At 38.1% G+C, this 20,586-nt stretch overlaps 1 protein-coding gene across 2 annotated transcripts in view; it reads left to right on the top strand.

The window, feature by feature from the left end:
* Positions 1–20,586, top strand: part of Slc71a2 (solute carrier family 71 member 2) — a 78,515-nt gene that overhangs the window by 22,253 nt on the left and 35,676 nt on the right. Inside the window, exons 2-3 of one of the 2 annotated variants that reach the window (XM_013065225.3) lie at positions 4,910–5,005; positions 15,820–15,882. In XM_013065225.3, the coding sequence (XP_012920679.2) occupies positions 4,910–5,005; positions 15,820–15,882 (159 nt within the window). The remainder of the gene's footprint in view (positions 1–4,909; positions 5,006–15,819; positions 15,883–20,586) is intronic. The other variant, XM_013065226.3, reaches the window with a different exon arrangement.

The raw sequence follows: 20,586 nt of genomic DNA on the forward strand, positions 1-20,586 counted from the left end.
AAAGTACTTATCCCATTGTTCTTATCACTTTCTAAAGCAGTTCTAGAAGTCCTCATTTGTGTCTTTAGTTTTGCTGTCATGCCTTGATGTCCTGAATCAATTAAAAAAAGTTTACCTTTCATGGTTATTTTGACTTTGGAGAGGAGCTAGAAATTGCAGTCCCAGATTCAGTGAATGAGTAAACAACATAATGTTTTTATGAACCTGCCTTTCTGTTGGATGGCACTCAGCAGCCACATTTGTTGTATTTTTGATTGTAAAGTCACTCAAAAAAGACTTCCATGTGAAAATAGAGGGAAAAATGGAAACAAAGCTTTTGTACATAGGGAAGGGAGGGGATTTGAAGGAGGGGGAATGGAATAAAATAAAATTTATTAAAAGAAAAAAAACTTCAGAACTGCTTCAGAAAATGGCAAGAGGAGCTAGGCATGGTGGCACCTGCCTGTAATCCCAGCACTCTAGAGGCTGAGGCAGGAAGATCACTTAGAGTTCAAAGCCAGCCTGGGTTACATAGTGAGTTCAAGACCAGCCTAGCAAGACCCTGTCTCAAAAAAAAAAGAAAGAAAGAAAGAAAGAAAAAGGCAAGAACAATGGAAAGTATGTTTGAAGCAAGGGGAAATATTTTGAGGGGGAGCCATGTCAGTGTTGTTAGGTCAAAGAAAACCCCTAGTGAAACCAAGATAACCAACTGCAAGAAAATTTAAAACAAGCTTTATTGCCTCTGGTGACTGTACATGTGTCTTGAGTCCAGGAGCCAGGCTTTGGCCAGGGGTGTTTGGGGTTATATATAGAGAGCTCTGGGTTTAGGAGATATGGGTAAGGGTGATTTGATAGAAAGGGACAAAGCAGGGTCACTTAACAGGTTGGGCCGTTTTGTTTTTCTAAGTTAAGTTTGTATTTTTCTGAAATACTGTTACCTGATAAAGGTTGAATTAAATTCTACTTTCCTAAGTTAGGTATTTATCTCTCAGAAAAGATGTGATCTGTCATGTGGAGCATGGGTGGGCTGGGGGGAGTGGAATCATCTTGCATTATCTCACAATGTGTCTTTTACTTTAATACATTTTAAATAAATAAATTTAAGCATAAATAAATAAAATTAAGCCCTGTATAATTTGATCATGCCTTGTATATTCTGATACTGCAGGCCACTCCAGGCTCCTCTTATATATTCCCTGTCCCAGTCCCAGAATTAGCCATTTCTGCAAGGTCCTCTATTCCGTGCCTCTTATTCACCTACCAGGTAACCTCCAGTATACTAGAGGAAACATCGTTTGGTTTTGACCAAATGATGCTCCTGCATGAGGTCCCTGCAGTGTGTGTCCTGGAGTATCCTGTATGTGACAGGCAGCTGCAAGACAAATACAGATCTACAGCTGCTCTTGGCTCTTTCTATTTGGGGTTTATGTTCAAAAGCAGTGGGGTCTTAATTCATATGGGTGTCCACTGTCTTTTATCACAGCCTTCTCTTCCCTCAGTTGTCAGCTTCTTTTGAGGGTGACTATGATATACTCTAAAGGAGGAGAATGCATTTTCGAGGTCCCTTACATGACCAGATATTTGTGTGTGTGTGTGTGTGTGTGTGTAAAATTGTGATAAAATACACATAGCACAAAATTTACTGTCAGTCATTTTTAAATGAACATTTCAATATTGCGAAGTATTTTCACATTGTTATGCAACCAGTCAGTCTCTGGGAATTTTTCATCTTGCAAAACTGAAACTATCCATTAAACAGCACCTCATTTCCCCTCACACTATAAAAAATTACTTTCCTTGTCCCTCATCCCTTGGTCACCACTGCTCTACTTTTGATTCTGTGCGTTTGACTTCTTTCAGTACCTCATGTAAGCGGAGCTATATAGTATTTGTATTTTTGTGAATCATTTATTTCACTTAACATAGTGCTCTTAAGGTTCATCCATGTCATGACATGATCTGTGTACTTATATTTTAAGTCAGATAATGCCCACCCTTCCATCATCTCCCAATACCTCTGATGCTGTGAACTGCTTATATTTTTCTAATCTAGGCTTCAAAATGTGATTTCACAATAGTTGTTATCCTTTCTGACCAAAAATGTCTACAACATGTCTACACTTTAAAATAGAAAGTAATGCTTTTCTGGAGAATATATTCTTTTGTCTTTCAGATATTTTATTGCCTTATGTGGGTTGAAGGATGAGATTAGAGAGGTATAAAGAGGACCTCATGAAAAGACTTAAAAGAGTTTAATCTTTATAAGAACGGCAAAGGGAGTTTGTCTCAGTGAATAATTAATTGCTGTTTAAACTAAGCTGAATCTTACTGTCTTAAAACAGCACCCATTGATGGTAGTTCTTTGGGGAAGCAGTGTCAGGAACTCAGATGGGGTTTCTGTGCTGTTTGTGGTCAGGGTTCCTCATGGTTCTGTACTCGTCTGCAGGCAGTTTCATCCTGGGAGACTGCAAAAGAGAACTGGGTAGGATAGCCTCTTACACTTTCTGCTGTGAGCTGTTTTAAGAGTCTTTGAGACTCTTGTATGAATGGTGCTTGATATATTCACCTACTGTTGGACATAGGAAATGTACTTAGATGCCTGGAAGTCAGAGAGACAAGATGAGGAATAACAGGATCTGGTGTGTATTTACATCCATCCCTCTAGCTGTGGGGCAGTAGGTGAAGGAGCAAGGGTAGAAGCAGGGGTCCCCTTTCGAAGCTGCTCTGTGACCTTTGGCAAGAGAGTAGAGGATTGGACCAAGGGGGCCAGACAGTAAGAAAGGAGCCAGGCATCGTAACAAAGTTTCTGACTTGAGCTAGAAAGATGCGGAGGAAGGAGGGACATGGGGTCTCAGACAGCCTTGTCAAAGGTGGAGGGGGAATAGTTCTGTCTTTCCATTCCTTTGGTAAAGGGCTAATGAAAACTGGTATTTTTGTAGATCATGCTGATATGTTAAATACTTTTTACTTCTTTCAATTCTTAGGTGCTTAGATGGTCCTTTTCTTTTATTCTTTAAATTTTGTGAAATGTATTCTGTTTTGCAAATGTCTCATAATTTAATGGCTTTTGAAAACTGCTGGTTAGCCTGTAATCTCAGTACTTGGGAGGCTGAAGCAGGATTGCTGCAAGTTCGAGGCCAGCCTGGGATACATAGCAAGACCCTGTCTCAAAACAAACAAACCAATCTACTTATTAGACTTAGAGGACTTCACAAGTTTGAATATTTAATAACAATTTTACTTAGTTGTTTTTCAAAAAAATTGCCAAAATAAAAAATTAAAAGAATAAAAAAAAAGAATAGTAAAATGAACACACATTCCCTTCATCTAAATCCAGCAGTTAATATTTTGTGACCTTTGATTTAGAGTAGATATGTGCACCATTTTTCCAAATTACTTAACAGTGAATTGTACACATTGAGAATCCCCAAGATGTTTAATGTTTATACAGTATGATATACCTAATGTGTAGTTCTTATTCGTATCTTTCCTATTCCTATTTCATCTGGGTCCAGTCCTGCTCCATTTAGGAGTCCCAGTTTGGTTATCACGGCTTTACTCTCCTTTAACCTGGACCTGTCTCCTTCCCTTTAGTTTCTATGAAGCAAACTTTTTATAAATTGTAGAACTGAAGAGTTAGACCTAAGCCTTTTACACAGAGCTACATCCCAGACCTACCTACTTGATTTCTTCCCTTTTTTCTTATTTTTTTTGAAACAAGGTCTTGCTAAATTGTCTAGGCTGAACTCAAACTTGCTATCCTCTTGCCTCAGACTCCTGGAGTTGGGGCTGGGGGGGAGGTGTTATAGACATGCCACCACCAAGCCAGGCTTGACATTATCATTTTAAGGAGACCAGCCATTTGCTTTACAGCCTCTTCTATAATCAGATTTGTTTATTTCCTCATGATTAGATTCTAGTTCAACTATGCCAAGTTTACTTTTAACTTCTGAAGATGTTAACAAATACAACCATAGGAATAGCATGGGTTTAACAAACCCTGTGCAAGTATCACCTCTAGTTACTGCTCAATACTAACAGCACATGATTTTGCATTAAGTATTATCAGAGTCAAAGAACATTACATTGAAAGGAATTTTAGATTTTATCCTAGTAAGTCACAAACTGTGGGAAATAGCAGATTAGGCATAGTCTTTAAAATAGAAAGCTGAATTCTGCTATTATATTAGTGTGTTTTCATATTAGACTTAGTCCTTATTGTTCCCAGGCATTATTTAAATTACCCATGCTGCCCCTGAGGCTTTTGGACAAGCCTGTACTAGTCTCTCCTGTATAGCTAAAGAAGTTAGGCTTAGAGAGGTTAAGTTACTGAGGAACACATAATTAGCAAAATCTTTTTTGGGAATAGGGAGTTGGTTTTTGAGGCGGGATCTTGCCCTGTGGATCAGACTGACTATGAATTTGCTCTGTAGCCCTGGCTGCCCTTGAACTCTAAAGTCTCCTGCCTGACCCTCTTGAGTGCTGGGATTACAGACATGTGCCACCATGCATGGCTAATCAAAGTCTGGAAGACCTAGTTGATTTCCTACCAGATCTCCAGTGATTTGAACTAAGGGGACAAATAGCCTGTATGTAATCTTACCACCTTTCATGATTAGGGAAGGTGAGGGAATCAGGGATACCATGAAATGGAGCTTAGGAGGAAGAGAGGTTTCCCCCCTCCAAAAAAAAAAAAAAAAAGATTGAGGGGCAGATTTTAGGTGTTTTTTAGTGCTAAATTGAACATAAGGCCTTGCACATGCTAAGCATGTGTTCTACCAGAGGTACGTCCCCAGCACCAGAGTGAGGTTTCATCTTAAATAATATGGATAGTACAAAATTTATTTTTTATATTTTTATACCATTTTAAAATAATGAGTTTCTTATATCTCTTTACTACTTTTCATAAAAGGTTTCTTTCTTTTTTTAGCTACAAGGCTTTGGCCGGCCAAGTGTTTACCATGCTGTTATTGTCATCTTCCTTGAATTCTTTGCATGGGGCCTGTTGACAACTCCAATGTTGGCTGTAAGTATTACTGAACTGGATCCTTATTTACTGGAGCAAGAGAGAAGTTCTTAAGCATATATCCCAGGTCTATATATTGTGGATGGGTTTGGGAGTAGCTCTTAATAGTGATTTAAGACAACTTGTTCTTTGGGGTTGTTTGTATGGTATGGTTGTGAACCAGCTGCAACAAAATACTTCATTGTCCATTCCTAACTAGCACTGCACTCTCACTGAACTGGAGTTGTAGGGGTGCTGTTGTACAAAGGAGCTGCATATTTAGGAAAGTCTTTTAGATACACTATAAGAAATAAGCATTGTTCACCAAGCATTGTTGAAGTTTGTATGTTTATGTGGTTGTTAATGGCCTTTGACTTAAGGATATTAATTAGTAAGTGCCTTGTAACAATGAAAGTAATAATTATAAAAATGTCCACATTTCTGTTTTTGGTACCTTTTATATGGCCATTTCTTCAGATCCAGTATTAAATTTCTTAGCAAGAAATTGGCTGTTTGATGTATGCTGTGCTTAGGAGCAGGAGAGCCCAATCCCAAAAAGATTGAGGGGGCAGATTTTAGGTGCCTAGTAACTATGTAACATTTAATTTTCACAAAGACATTTTAAGTTGGCCCTAAGTTTCAGTTATATGAAATTGTTATTTAAAAACCGTTAGTGGTTAACTTTTCCCAGTTGTTTTGTCGTACCAGAGGATCACTTTTGATACAGATAATCTTTGTTCCCCAGTTAGCTTTGCAAAATACAGCACTTGAGAGGGTGGATATTAACCAGTTAGCCTTACATGAGACTTGACAATAAACCTTTTAAGGTTTTTAAGTCTTCTGGTACATTTAAAGTACAAAATTGATTAATTAAAATTACAGCAGGTTGAACAGTAATTAGACTTAAAAACATTTCCTGTCTCTCATTCTCTTATTCTTTCTTGTTGCACTACCTTCTCCTTCATAGTGCTTTATTTACCACAGTAACTAGTTGGGGATAAGTGGTTCCCCATTCTAAGTTCAAGAGATTTGACCTTGCATCACTGCATCCCTAGTGGCTAGTTCTGTCTGCAACCTACTCAGTGCTGAAAAATACTATATTTGAACAAATTCATGGGCTATAGGAAACATGGATGTCCTCAAGTGAATGTTTCTCCAAGAAACATCTTAAGTGTGAATACAGACATACCAGGCTACTTTTTCTGTTTTTCATTTTTAAAAATTCTATTAATGTATACCTAACAATCTTCCTGCCTTAACCATTTCAAGTGTAGTTCACTGGCTTCAAACACATTAATAATGAATGTACAAACATCTCTACCATCCATCTCTAGAACTCTTTGTCTTGTAAAAATCTTTGTATCCATTAATCAGTAGCTCTTCCTTTTCCCCCTACCCTCAGCCCTTGGTAACTACCATTCTACTGTTTCTATGAATTTGATGACATTACCACATGTAAGTGAAATCATGTCGTATTTGTCTTTTTGTCACCACCCTATTTCTCAGCCTAATGTCTCCAAGGTTCATCTATGTTGTCACATGTATCAGGATTTCCTTTTTTTTTTGTTCTGGGGTTCAGATCCAGGAGCACTGTACCACTGAGCGATATTCTCAGCCTTTTTTATTGAGACAGTCTTGTTAAGTTTTCTAGGCAGGACTGGAACTTGCCATCTTCCTTCCTCAGCCTCCCTTGGTGCTGGGATTATAGATGTCAGCCACTGTGCCCAGCTAGGATTTCCTTGTTTTTTATTTTTTATTTTTTGGTACCAGGGATCAAACTCAGGACCTTGCGCTTTCGAGGCAGGCAGCAGAACCACTGAGCTAAATCCCCAGCCCCTAGTTGTTTTTGGTATATGCCCAGAAGCAAATTGCTGCATCATAGAGTAATTCAATTTTAAATTTTTTTGAGGAACTGCCAAACTTTTCCATAGAGGATATATATAATTTTACATTCTTACCAACAGTGTACAAGGGCTCCAGTTTCTCTGGGGTTTTGTTTTGTCATCTTTTTTTTTTTTCCTCACTACTGGGAATTGAACCCAGGGCCTTTCCACTAAGCTACATCTTTTTTTTTTTTTTTTTTTTTTTTTTTTTTAACCACAACAAGCCTTTATTAAGGAGAAGAGACAATCTGCTGGGCTGCCTCTTGAACAAAGAGTGCAGCCCATTTTTTTTTATTTTGAGACAAGGAAGTTCTCACCAAGTCACTAAATTGCTTGGGGAGGAAGGAATCAAACTTTTGATCCTCCTGCCTCAGCCTCCCAGAGTGCTGGAAATAGAAGTATGTGCAACCACTCCTGACTTGTGTTGTTTCATGATAGCAGCTGTCCTAGTAGGTGTAAGATGAACCAGGTCACTCACTGTAAAGAACTGAGTTTTTGTTCTGTTTTGTTTTGTTTTTAACATTTGTGACCCTAGTTATTTGATTCCTCCTCTCCAGTTTAGTTTACAAAGAAAAGAGTTTCAAAATAGTATCTTTATGTACAATCAGTTCTGTTGGTTCAGCAGGTTTTCTAATATAATGAAGTAATTATGTGATCATACTTTGATAAGAATTCCAATTGAAACATTGCCCTTCTAGAAATTCCAAAATCTTCCAGACAGTTAAAATCTTTGGGCAACATTGAATGTCTTTGACCAGATTAACAGAACCCTTTTTATTTTGATTAATTGTAAGATGTCCCGGAGATTGATGCACCTTCTTTGACTGTCCAAAGCAGGGGTTTTTTGGGTTTCTGTGTTCCTGGCAGACCATGGCATGCATCCTTACAGCTGTCTGAGGGGATGCTAAAATACTGCATCTTTGTGAGTTTTGTGCCCTTGTGCTGCTTGTAGAAATTGGATAAAATAAGCATTTAGCGATGAGGAGTATGGGTCATAGAATCATTCTGTAATGCCATCCAAGAAGTGTGGCTGAGTTAACTAGATGTGTTCATTCTCTTTTTTGGCTTCTTGGTGTTGGTAAATGATGCCCTCTGCTTTCTTCTATACTTCACACCACAATGTGTTAACACAGTATCATTTTTTTATCTGTATCTTCTCTAGATTTATTAATCATGTCTTGCACCATGAGCAAAATCTTTGCTGTAATCTGAGTAATTATTTCTGATTTCATTTTTCCCAGATCCTCTTTTGTTGCCAGTTCAGAGAGTCCAGGTGGTTGAGTATTAGATTGTTCCATTTCATTTCCCTTTAGGGTTGCTGTAGGTGATCCAGAAGTCTGTTTTTGAGACTTGTTTATGTGTCTTCTCATTTCCACGGGAGGGGGTGCTTCTGTTGCCCACATGGCTCACCTTCTCTGCCCTAGGAGCTTGGGATGGCAGTGGGGGAGCTTCCTTCTAGGTTCTGGGACCGGCTCAGCTTCTCTGCCCTAGGAGCCTGGGATGGAGGCAAGGAGCTTCCTTCCAGGTGCTGGGACTGGCTGAGCTTCTCTGCCCTAGGAGCCTGGGATGGAGGTGGGGAGCTTCCTCAACACAGTATCATTTTTGACTTAGATTCTGTTTCATCTCCCTTTGGAAGATTTTTTTTCCCCCTTCAGGCATACGCCCCTACCTCCTTTCCTTTCTGGTTGAATGGACAAGTGATAATGCTGGGTTGTTTGATAACGAGGGACAAAATTAGGGTTTCTTTCTTTCTTTTTTTTTTTTTAAATTAGGGTTTCTTGGGGCCGGGGATTTAGCTCAGTGGTTCCCGCGCCTGCCTCGCAAGTGCAAGGTCCCGAATTCGATCTCTGGTACCAAAAAAATAAAAAAATAAAAAAAATAAATTAGGGTTTCTTTACAGCCAGAGTTCATTTATCCTTGTGTGTGTGTGTGTGTGTGTGTGTATGTGTGTGTTGGAGTTTTTGTCCAGTTTCTAGTCATTGGCATCTTGAATCCATCACCCACCATGGTATAAGTATTAAGATGATAATTCATATGTGCTCTTTTTCGTTTTGATTTTTTTTTTCCCCCATATGGTAGCCAGTGAACAGCATACTCTCTTGTTTCCATAAAAGGGCAAAAGAAAAATTAGTGTTGAGATTATGATTTGGAAGTCCAGAACAAAACATATATATTAATATTTTGTCCAGTGTAATCCTGCACTATGGCAGTGATGACCACTGTCATTGTTACCTTGGTTCATGCATTTAATTTGTTCCACTATTCTGGAATTTTTGTTCATGTGGAAAAGATGGTCATATCCATCACCTGATGCAGAATTTGCAAACAAAAATAAAACTTTGCTAAACACTTCTGTTTGCAGACCAGATTGTTTGCAACCAAAAGTGTTTTTGATCCAAAGCACCACTGTATTTGGAGCACTGTGGAGCAGTTAATGTCTTCATCCATTGTCATTGTTATGTCTTCTGTTTAGATGTCCCCGAAAGCCTCCTGCCTTTTCAGAGGTACCTGAATCTAGAGTGTGTGATTGATTCCTTGTGGGGCCAGGCCCAAGGGCATCAGGGTTAAGGGTGAAGACTACTCGCCCTAAGAGTCTGAATAAGATATAAAGGGCAGAAAGACAGTGTAAGGTCTGACCCTTGTTGCTTTTGCTGTCTTCCGGTACCATGAACTGTTGCACCTTTGTCACCCTGCCTTGGAGCCAGCCAATTATGGACTGAAACCTCTGTGAACTGTAAGCCAAATAAACCTTTCCCCATTTAACTTTGGATGTTGGGTATTTTGTCTTAGCAATGAGAGAAAAGTAACTATGACAGTCATTTTCCTCTTGAGATTTATTACCTTTGTTGTGTAGCTATAGCCTAGCTTACTATTTTAGTTTATTTAACACTGTCAGAAAGATCTCCACCCCAGTGCATTGGAGCAAATTTAGAAAATTGGCCTCATTCAATGGCTTTACCTTCTAGTAGTAATAGTAGTAGTAGTAGTAGTAGTAGTAGTAGTAGTTTGTACATAAAAATGACCTCCACATGTTTCTGCCTGACATTCTGTCCTTTAGTCAAAACATGAATCCTCTTCGGAGGCCTGATCTCAGCTTACTGTAAATAATCTGATTGAGTTAATTTAAATGTCTTCAGGCAGATATACTTAATGTTAGTTCCTATAAGTAAAGAATTAAATTTCTTGTAATTCACAGATACTTGTTTGCAAGCTGACCTTGAAGTCCTGCTACAGATTTAAGAAATAATTTTATCTACTCCCTCATCCTCATGGGATTATCTGAAAATACAAAGAATACTCTTTAAATAGTTATTCAATTTTCTTAGCCTTTTTTCCCAACTAACTCTCAAGATAATGTGCCTGTTCATTCATTGATTCATTCAGGACGTATATTCTACCATGTCAGTTCCTTATTTTGCTGTGTTGACCAGCCCTTCTGTCTCCATTTAATCATTGTTTTTTTCCAGGAGTTAGAATGGCTGGGATGTGCTAGGACTGTGTGCTGAGTATTTTTGTCACAATATATATAATTTGCTCTTACATGAACAGGAAGTAAGGTAAATGTTCTAACTATAGTACAGTCACATGGAGACTTTGTGTGTGTGTGTGTGTGTGTGTGTGTGTGTGTGTGTTGCTGGGGATTGAACCTAGGGCCTCACACACACTAGTCAAGACCACTACTACTGACCTACACTCCCAGTCCAGTGGAGTCTCTTGGTTTCTCCAAGATGTTCTTCTAGGCTCACCTAATGATTTTGGTAATTTTCTGTGGTTTTATAAAGAAAGTACCCAATACTTGCCTATTTGTGTGCCTGATAATTATTAAAACCAGGAAAGTGACATTAACTAAATATCTACATCAGTACTACTTGTTAAACCTTCATTTTCTCCTGCACAGCTAACTGTTATGCTATAATGAGCACTGATCAAACAGATGCCATGAGCTTTGCTTGGCATTTACTTCTCTCCTATTATTGTGTCTTGTGGTCTGTAGCATACTTTTATATCAATAAACAAACAGGTAATTTTAAAAAGCCAGTGCTGATTTCCGACTTTCCTATTCAACAATTATAACCAGAGCTGACAGAATAAAAAGAAACCACTAGTGGATCTTCTTGACTTAAAATTTGGTATATAAAACATTTTGGTGTGCATTCTGATTTTGTTGCAGAGTTTTCAGGTCTTTTTTTTAGTACCGGGGATCGAACTTGGGTCCTTGCACTTGCACAGCAGGCAGCAAAATCACTGAGCTAAATCCCCGGCCTCAGGTCTTTTAATATATCATTACACTGCCTTCTGGCCTCCATTGTATCTGATGAGAAGATAGCCATTAATAAGAATTATCATTCCCCTTAGGTCAGAGGTCTGCAAATTCTGGTCCATGGGCCACATCTGGCATTCTGCCTACTTTTGTGCTGTGCGCTAAGAATAATTTCTCCATTTTTAAATACTTAGTGAAAATCAGCTAAATTCCATAATTTTTAGATATCACACCATATTGCTAATATTTTATACAGTCAGTTTGATTTAGTGTGATCCTTCTCCATTCCTGTTCTTCTTTCTGAACTTCTATTTTCTTTAATCAGTTCTTGAAGATGTTCTTGTTTTGTGTTGCTTTGTTTGGTGTGGGTCTGCTGTGTGGTATGTTGTTTCTGATGTATGTAACATTAAATCTACTGTAGAAAACCTCTACTTATTTGGGGGCTTCTTTTTTCTACCATAATTAGCGTATTTGAGGTGATACAGATTTTCCTTTTATATAGTCCTTTATCTGTTTGTGAGTGAGAGCAGAGGTCAAGGATTGAGAAAACATGTCTTCTAGGACTCAGCAGGTAAGTAAATGTGTGAAGTGGCGTAAGAGTAGGTTGATGTTATAGTTGGAATCCCTGCTGCTTCTTCAACAGCAGCCACCATCTGCTGCTCGCCTAGTTAGCAACATGGTTTCTGAGATTTTCAGCCTTCCTATGAGAAGATGGAAAAATTATATAAATTTTTACAAAATTTTCTGAGATTCACATATTGACATTCACACATTGAAAAACAATATAATCCAATAGTATGTCAGCCTTCAAGTTAGAGACAATGGTAGGCAATTTGCCACCGATGGTCTAGATACCCCTGGTACCTAGAGAAGAAAGCCTTACTCCTTAAAATTAAACACAAGGACTGGTTATAGGAACTCCTGAATTTTTTTGAGACCAGGATCTCACTATGTAGGTCAGGCTTACCTCCAACTCACTGTGTAGCCCAGGCTGGCCTCAGCCTCCTAAGTGCTGGGATTATGGTCATACAGGCATGCATTACCATGCTTTGCACAGAACTATGAAAATGTGAGTACTGTGGAGTTTCTTCCAGAGTTCTAGAGCAGTTCGCTATGTGGTTATAGGGCTTTGTGCCACATTTGGCAGCCATGCGGAATCTGGAGCTCTATACTTTTTCAATCCCACCCTGTTTAATTCTGCCAGTATGCCTCTTAGAAGTCCTACTTTTGAGAATTATGCTTTTGATTATAATCTTGGGGCCAAATATGAAGGGCAGCACCTTTCTTCTTTCTTTTTCTTCCTTCCTTTTTGGGGGGTGCAGGGGTGTGATACCGGTGATTAAATCCAGATTCTTTGCACCAAGCTATATTCACAGCCTTTTTTTCATTTTTTATTTTGAGACAGGGTCTTGCTAAGTTTTGTAGTCTGGGCACAAACTTTCACCCCTCCTACCTCAGGCTCTCTGAGTGCTGAGATTACACGCATGCACCACTCACTACTCCTGACTCATCGTACTTTTTGATGCGCAAAACAAGTTATTGGATGGTTCTGATCTTGATAAGATCTTTCTGAGAACTTTGATACTCCACTAAAATTCTTGTTTTTCTTCAGTACAACCAAGCAGAGTTCAAGTGCCATGTTTGGAATAATTTGTGGTTGGAGTTCAATTTCATTTAAAATGATAAGTTTACAAGAAAATTGAGAAGGTACAGAGAATTTTGTATCCCTCTACTTCCACATGTGTAATCCTTTCCTGTCAACATCCCCCACCCAGTGGTACATTTGTTACAATTGATTTACCCATAGTGACACATCATTATCACTCAAAGTCTATAGTTTATGTTAGGGTCCACTTTTTGTGTTCTACATTCTGTGGGTTTTGACAAATACATAATGTCAGGTGACCCCCCCGCCTTACGGTATCATACAGAGTAGTGTCACTAGCAGTGTCCTCTGTGTTCTTAATCACTTCTTCCTCCTTCCCAAACCCTCATAACTGGTGCCTTATTATCTCTGTGTTGTTTCCTTTTCTACAGTGTCACGTATTTGGAATCATACGGCATGTAGCCATTCCAGACTAGCTCCTTATACTTAGGAATGTGCATTAAAAGTTCCTTCATGGCTCTTCTTGGCTTGCTAGACATTTCCTTTCAGAAGTAATGTGTGTGTACCACAGTTTATCTAGTCACCTACTTAAGGACATCATGGTTGCTTCCAGGTTTTGGCAAGTATAAAAGCTGTAAACATCTGTGTGCAGGTTTTTGTGTAACCATATTTTCAACTTTCAGATCTTTTGGGTGTATACCAAAGAGCACAATGGCTGGATCATATGTTAAGAGTAAGTTTAGTTTTATAAGAAACTGTCAAGCTGTCTTCCAAATGGCTGTACCATTTTGTATTCCCACAAGCACTGAGTGAGAGTTTCTGTTGCTCCGCATCCTTGTTAATATTTGGCATTTTTCAGACTATTTGTCACTAGTCTGGATTTTAGCCATTCTGATAGGTGTGTAGTGGTCCCTCATTTTGAATTTTTACTTTCTCATGACATCTGAAGTACTGTTTTTCATATGCTTATTTGGCATATTAAATTGACTTTGATGAAGAGCCTTTGAAGATCGTTGACTCTTTTTTTTTAATCGGATTGTTTTCTAATTGTAGAGCCTTAATAGTTCTTTGTAAAATTTAGTAAAAACTCCTTTGTCACTTAAATCTTTTAAGATATTTTCTCTCAGTCTGTGGCTTATCTTTTCATTCTCTTGATAGTGTCTTTGCAAAGCAGAAAATTTTAATGAAATATTTCTTCATGTATTGTGCTTTTGGTGTCACATCTAAAAAGTCATGGCCAATCTGAAGGTCATCTAGATTTTTCTCTAATGTTGCCATTGAGGAGTTTTGTAGATTGAGTTTTAAATTTAATTCTGCAATCCATCTTGAGTTAATGCTGTAAAGCATCTTTCATTGGTTATGGCACATTCTCAGCCATTGGCTCTTAAAGTATTCTCTGCTTCTGTCTCTATATAGAACAAGTTTAATCTGACTTGTGTCCAACTTTCTTATTAGATCCCTTGTGTCTCTTACTCTTTATTATACTTTTTGTCTCTATGCTGCATTCTTGGGTAGCTTCTTTTGTTCTATACTATAGTTCAAATATTTGTCTACTAAAAATTCATGCTGAAATTTAATTGACATTTTAACAATATTAAGAGTTGGGATTCTAGTAAAGCACAGTGCAGCACATGCTTATAATCCCAGCTACTCAGGAGACTGAGGCAGGAGGATTGCAAGCTTGAGGTTAGATGGGCAACTTAGTGAGACCTTGTTTTAAAATAACATGGAACTGGGCATGATGATGCATGCTTGTAATCTCAACACTCAGCAGGCTGAAGCAGGAGGGTTATGAGTTTGAGAGTAGCCTGGGCTATGTAACAAGTTCCAGGCCAGCCTGGATTACATAGTAAGGTCCTGTGTTAAACAAAGAAGAAAAGGAAGAAAACAGGAGAAGGGGACACTTCAGTGATAAGAGTACCCCTAGGTTCAGTGCTTAGTATTGGAAAGGAGGAGGAGGAGGAAGGGGAGGGGAGGGAAGAAAGGAAAAGAAAAGAAAGAAGGCAAATTTGTTCCCCTCCTGTTCTCCCCCTTTCCATTTGTCAAACACTGAAGCCTTGGTCTTGCACTTACCAGCCTCCAGAACTATGAGCAATAATTTCTTGTTCTTTATAAATTATCCATTCTTAGGTATTCTGTTACAGCAGCACAAAATGGACTAAGGTTATTTTGTGTTCAGGAGCTTTCTCTTCAGCTGTGTCCAGTGTTCTATTGAACATATCTGCTGAGTTAATAAATTAATTATTTTTTTCTCTAGAATTTCATTTTGTTCTCTTTTAAATTTGCTATGTACTTTTGGTTGTTGTTGTTGTTGTTGTTATTTTTGCAGTGCTGAGGGTCAGGCCCAGTGCCTTACACATGCTAGACAAACACTACCACTGAGCTACAATCTCAGCCTGTATATCTATACTCTGTTATAGTTTCTAGTTTTAGGAGGCTCAAGCATTTCTCATATATCTTAGAACATAGTAAGTATATTCATTTTAAAGCCTATATCGAGTAATTCCAGAATCTGGAGTATCTGTTCCAATGTGGTTGCTTGTGTTTGTTTGCTATTTGTTCTTTGCTCATAGTCTTTTTTCCTTTAGTATATGGCTATATTTGACTAGGTACTGGTTACATATAAATATGAGGTCAGTTTTAAGCCTAGATCATGGCATCTTCAGAAGTGATTTTAGGTTTTTGTACTAGTTGTCTGCTAGTCTGGGACCACTGAACTTCAAATTTAAGGCATGAGGTTTTTCTGGATTACCTAGATATTATGAGACTCGGCCCATACGTGGATTTATTATAACCCTTTGCGGGTATCAGTTGTTAGAGTTGAGATGAGAACCCAGTAAACTATTTTATGACAAAAGCAACTATGAGTGTTGGTCTTAACCCTTTTCTTAACCCTTTTGAGCTCTTACCTTAGAAGATTTCTATCTAATTACCTTTTCATCCCTTTAAGGTTTTTTATTTCATTAATAATTTATAAATTTTCATTACAGATTTCATCTTATTTATGTGGCCTGCCATTAATAGACACAGAAATCTTTCCCTTTAATTTGAATTTTAACATATGATGTCTGTTTGCTTTTTGTAGGTTCTACATGAAACATTTCCTCAACACACATTCCTCATGAATGGTCTCATTCAAGGTGTAAAGGTAAGAACAATTTTTGTGTGATTCATAATGAATCAAAGTGAGGAATCTTTAGTAGTTTAACTGGAGATTTAAGTGGATCTTAGTGAAACAGTTACTATTTGTTTTAGAGATTTAATTCTAAATTTCTACTTGGATTACCAAGATCAGAATAAAACACAACACAAAAACCTAAGACATAGAGTAGTTTACTGTTAAAAGCAGTGTGAATATTTTATAGGCCTTACTGCATTTTCATTAATGTGTATACAATAGTTATAAAAAGTTTAAACTGCTCTGCCTGTCAACAGAATAGAGGACAAATGCTTATTATCTTCTTCTTAGATACACTGTGAGACTGAGGAAAGAGGAAGCAACAGAATTTAGTCTTTTGGTCAAGCTAATGCTCAGTGCATAACTTTGAGTTCTCAACCATTCAGTTTAAGTGGCCTTAGCTTGTTATTTCAATTTTAATATATTTTGTGGCAAATAAACATATGAAAAAATGTTCAACCTCACTCACTGGTCATTCAAGTGATGCAGATGAAAACAATGCTGAGATTCCACCTCACCCCAGAAAGAATGGCTGCCATCATGAAATCAACCAATAACAAATGCTGGCGGGGCTGTGGGGAAAGAGGAACCCTGCTCCACTGCTGGTGGGAGTGTAGACCGATGCAACCACTGTGGAAATCAGTAGGGAGATACCTCAAAGAACTAGGACTGGGAGTCCTATTTGACCCAGCTATTCCCCTGCTGGGGATCTTCCCCAGAGAATTAAAAGAATCATACCACAGTGATATATGTGCACCCATGTTCATAGCAGCACAATTTGTGATAGCTAAAACTTGGAAGCAGCCCAGATGCCCATCAACTGCAGACTGGATAATGAAAATGTGGTTTTTAAATAAAGTGGAGTACTACTCAGCCATCAAAAATGAGAAATTAGAGACATTTATAGCTAAATGGATGCACATTGAGGTGATACTCTTAAGTGAATTAAATAGGACACACGTGTAAAAACAGAATAGTTTCTCTAGTGTGAAAAACTGAAAGTGTAAATAGGACTAAAAGGTATAATAGATAATGGGAAATAGGAAGAAAAGGGGCAAAGATGAAGGGGAAGTAGGAGGGGTAGGGGAGAGGAAAGAAGGGAATGGAATTAGTATGAGAAAATGAAAAAATGGAAACAAAGTCTTTGTAAATAGGGAGGGATGGAGGGGTTGAAGGGAGGGCAGGGGAAGGGGAAAAATTATAAACCAAGAGAGATTATGTAAAGGTGCAAATTTCCAATGATGAATGTCATTATATTGTATACCTAAAATCTACCAGTAAAATAAAATTTAATATATTGTGGAAAAGTTTATAAGTAAAGGGTTAAAATATAACAATATATTCCAGAGTCACTTTAAAGTATATGGGTATGGGGTCTTTATTTAACTTTGATGCTATCAGTGTTTGCATAATTAATATTTTGTACTGAACAACACACTTAAATTTAAATTATGCCCTAGTAGTTTGCTGTATTTCCAGAGACTCAGGAGGCTGAGGCAGGAGGATTGCAAGTTCAAGGCCAGCATGGGCAACTTAGTGAGATCCTGTCTCAAAATAAAATTAAAAAACAAGGGCTGGAGGTATAGCTCAGTACTCTTTGAGTTCAGTCCCCAGTACAGTACTAAAAAAGAAAAGGAAAAGGCAAAGGGATATTTGTTATAATTTCATTTGCAATTGTAAACATGGAAACAATTATAGTTAAAAGAAATAAATTGTGGTACAGCCAGATGATGTCACACAAGCATTTAAAGAACACGTTTTTGAAGAATATATGTGTGAGACAAACAGGACATAAATATATAGCTCTATTTTATTTTGATGTATACATACATATATACATATATGCAGGGGGAAATGATTAAAAAGGAGTCACCTGGAGCCTTTTTCCTTTAGCACTTTGAATGTATCGGTCTTCTGGCCTCCCAAATCCATGATAAGAATTGTACCTGTCATCATATTGATGCTCCTTACTCTGTGTTGAGTCTATACTCTTGTTGCTTCCAAGATTCTATTACAGTTATCTTTCTATATTTTGATTATAATGTGTATCAGGATAGGTCTCTGAGTTTATCTTAGATCTTAGATGTTCATATTCATATCATTCATCAAAATTTTTGATTCTGCAGGCATTGTTTCTTTGAATATTCTTTCTGCCCCTTTCTCCTCTCCATCACAGACTCTCACTGTGCATATTTCATTTGGCATGATGGTGTCTCCTGAGTCCCTTATGCTCTGTTCACTTTAGTCTTTTTCCTTTCTGTTCTTCAGGCTCAATGAACCATTGTCCAGGTTCAAATTCACTGCTTTTGCTTGCTCAAATCTTCAAGTTCTTCTATTGAGTTTTTAAAAAGTTTTAGTTATTAACTTTTCAGTTCCAGGGTTTCTGTTTAGGCTTTCTAATTTTTGATATTTGCATTTAGTTCATGCATCGTTTTCTTGATTTTTTTCCTACATCATCTTAGTTCTTTGAGCATCTTTAAAATAGTAAAGTCTTTAAGAGGAGAAGAGTAAGGGAGAGGAGAAAGTGGGGGGAGTGTAGGGCAAGGTCATGGATAGAAGATATGATCAAATATGTATGTATGAAAATACCACATTGAAACTCAGTACTTTGTAAAATGAAAATGAAAATAAAAATGTGCTTATAATTTAAAAATTAAGTCCTCATTTAGTATATTTGCTATCCAACCTTTTTCAGGGGCAGTTTGTGCGCGCGCGTGCGCGTGTGTGTGTGTTTTAATGTACCATAGTTTTCTATATGCATTGTGATTTTCTGTTGAAAACTAGATATTTGAATCTAATAATATGGTAAGTCTGAAAATCAGATTTTTCCTCTTCCTTCATATTTGCTATTTTTTCTTATTACTTTTGTTTTTTGTTGTTATAGCCTTACTCTCTGGTCAAGGGATCAATTTGAGGTATAAGTTTAAGGTATATTCTTAGCTTATACCTTCCCTTGGGTATGTAGTCACTTTATAAATACCCCTACATGACTGTTAATTCTGATATGTCAACTTTATTGGATTAAGAACTGTCTAGGGCAGCAGATCACTAAAGGACACTCCTGGGTGTGTCTTGGTAGGGCATGGAGCCGGGACTTTGGGTTCTGTGTGTGGTCCCTTGCCTGTTACTCTCTGCCACTGCTCCCTTGCTCTGCTTCCCAGCTGCCATGAACAAAGCAGCTTTGCTTCGCTTCCCTCTTTACCTAGATGTTCCTGCCTTGGAACCTGCCATCCATGTACTGAATCTCCTGAAACTGTGAGCTAAATCCCTTAAGTTGTGTTAGGTATTACATCCGGCCACAGGAAAGCTGCAGTTGCTTTCTTTTTGGTACCAGGGATTGAACTTGGGTCCTTGCGCTTGCACAGCAGGTGGCAAAACCACTGAGCTAAATCCCTGGTCCTGCAGTTGCTTTTGAATGTTCTAATCTTAAATGCCTGCCTCGCAAAAGAAGAAAATGAAAAAAATAAAAAGGGGGAAAACAAGCATTAGCTCTTTAAGTCTCCTAGAAATTACTTCAGCCACAGTGGGAGAAGGAACAGCTATGTCCTCTTTGTACCTCTGTGATGAGAGGTAGCAACCAATGATCAGAGCACAGATCCCTAATATTTGGGGGAGTCTGCTGACCTCTACAGTATGTGTGGAAGTTACTCCAGGGATGCTGCTCAGCTACCTCCATGGGGCTGGGGGTAGCAAGTGTGTGTGTTTGTGTGTGTGCGTGTGTGTGTGTGTGTGTGTGTGTCTTGGGGACTGAGCTCATGGTCTGCTACATACCTGGCATTGTATAATTTTTATTTTGAGACAGGGCTTACTAAGTTGCTCAGGCTGGGCTTGAACTTGTAAACTTCCTGCTTTAGCCTCCTAGATTGCTGAGATTATAGGCACGTACCACCACACCTGGCTGAAATTGTACTTTTTTGATGCAAGCCTTCCTTCCCCTGAAAGTTACAAGCTTTTAATAGATTTCAGAATTACAAAATAGTTACATCAGATTCTACTAGTGTAGTCATTGTCTAGGTGGGCAGACAGATTCCATGTGCTTCCTACTGTGCTGATTTCCCAGAAGCCACCTATTAATATGTTTTTCTTTTTATACAGAAAGCACTTTAATTCTTGACATTTTTAATATTGTTAAAATTAGTGTACTACCTGGGGATATTCTACAGTGGTAGAGTACTTGTCTTAGCATGAATGAGGAGGCCCTGGGTTCAATCCCCAGTACTGTCTTTAAAAAATTTAAAGGAAAGAAAAAAAAAGTAGTATACTAAATACGTATTTTAATTTTTAAAAATTTTCACTAATCATTAGAAGTGATTACTAAAGATAGAGAGCTGTCACAAAAGTTTCTAAAGGTTGTGAGCAATCAGTATTTTCAGTGGACTGTTAAGATCACTGCAGAATCATTTGATGGTGCTGCACTGCCATATAAAGCAAGATGGTCTGTGCTGTTTGTAGTGATTATACATGGTCCTGTCACATGACAACACCATAATACATTAACCCAGTTCCTTTATAGATGATTTTCAAACTGTTGAAGATAACTTTATAACAAATTTTTTCAAAAATCTTTGTCTACATTTCTTTTTTTTTTTTTGGTACCAGGGATCGAACTCGGGTCCTTGCGCTTGCGCAGCAGGTGGCGAAACCACTGAGCTAAATCCCTGGCCCTCTTGTCTA

This window comes from Heterocephalus glaber, unplaced genomic scaffold (assembly GCF_053883595.1).
Source record: "Heterocephalus glaber isolate CG9 unplaced genomic scaffold, H.glaber_assembly_v1.0 deba00000818, whole genome shotgun sequence".
In the NCBI taxonomy this organism is placed as follows: domain Eukaryota; kingdom Metazoa; phylum Chordata; class Mammalia; order Rodentia; family Bathyergidae; genus Heterocephalus; species Heterocephalus glaber.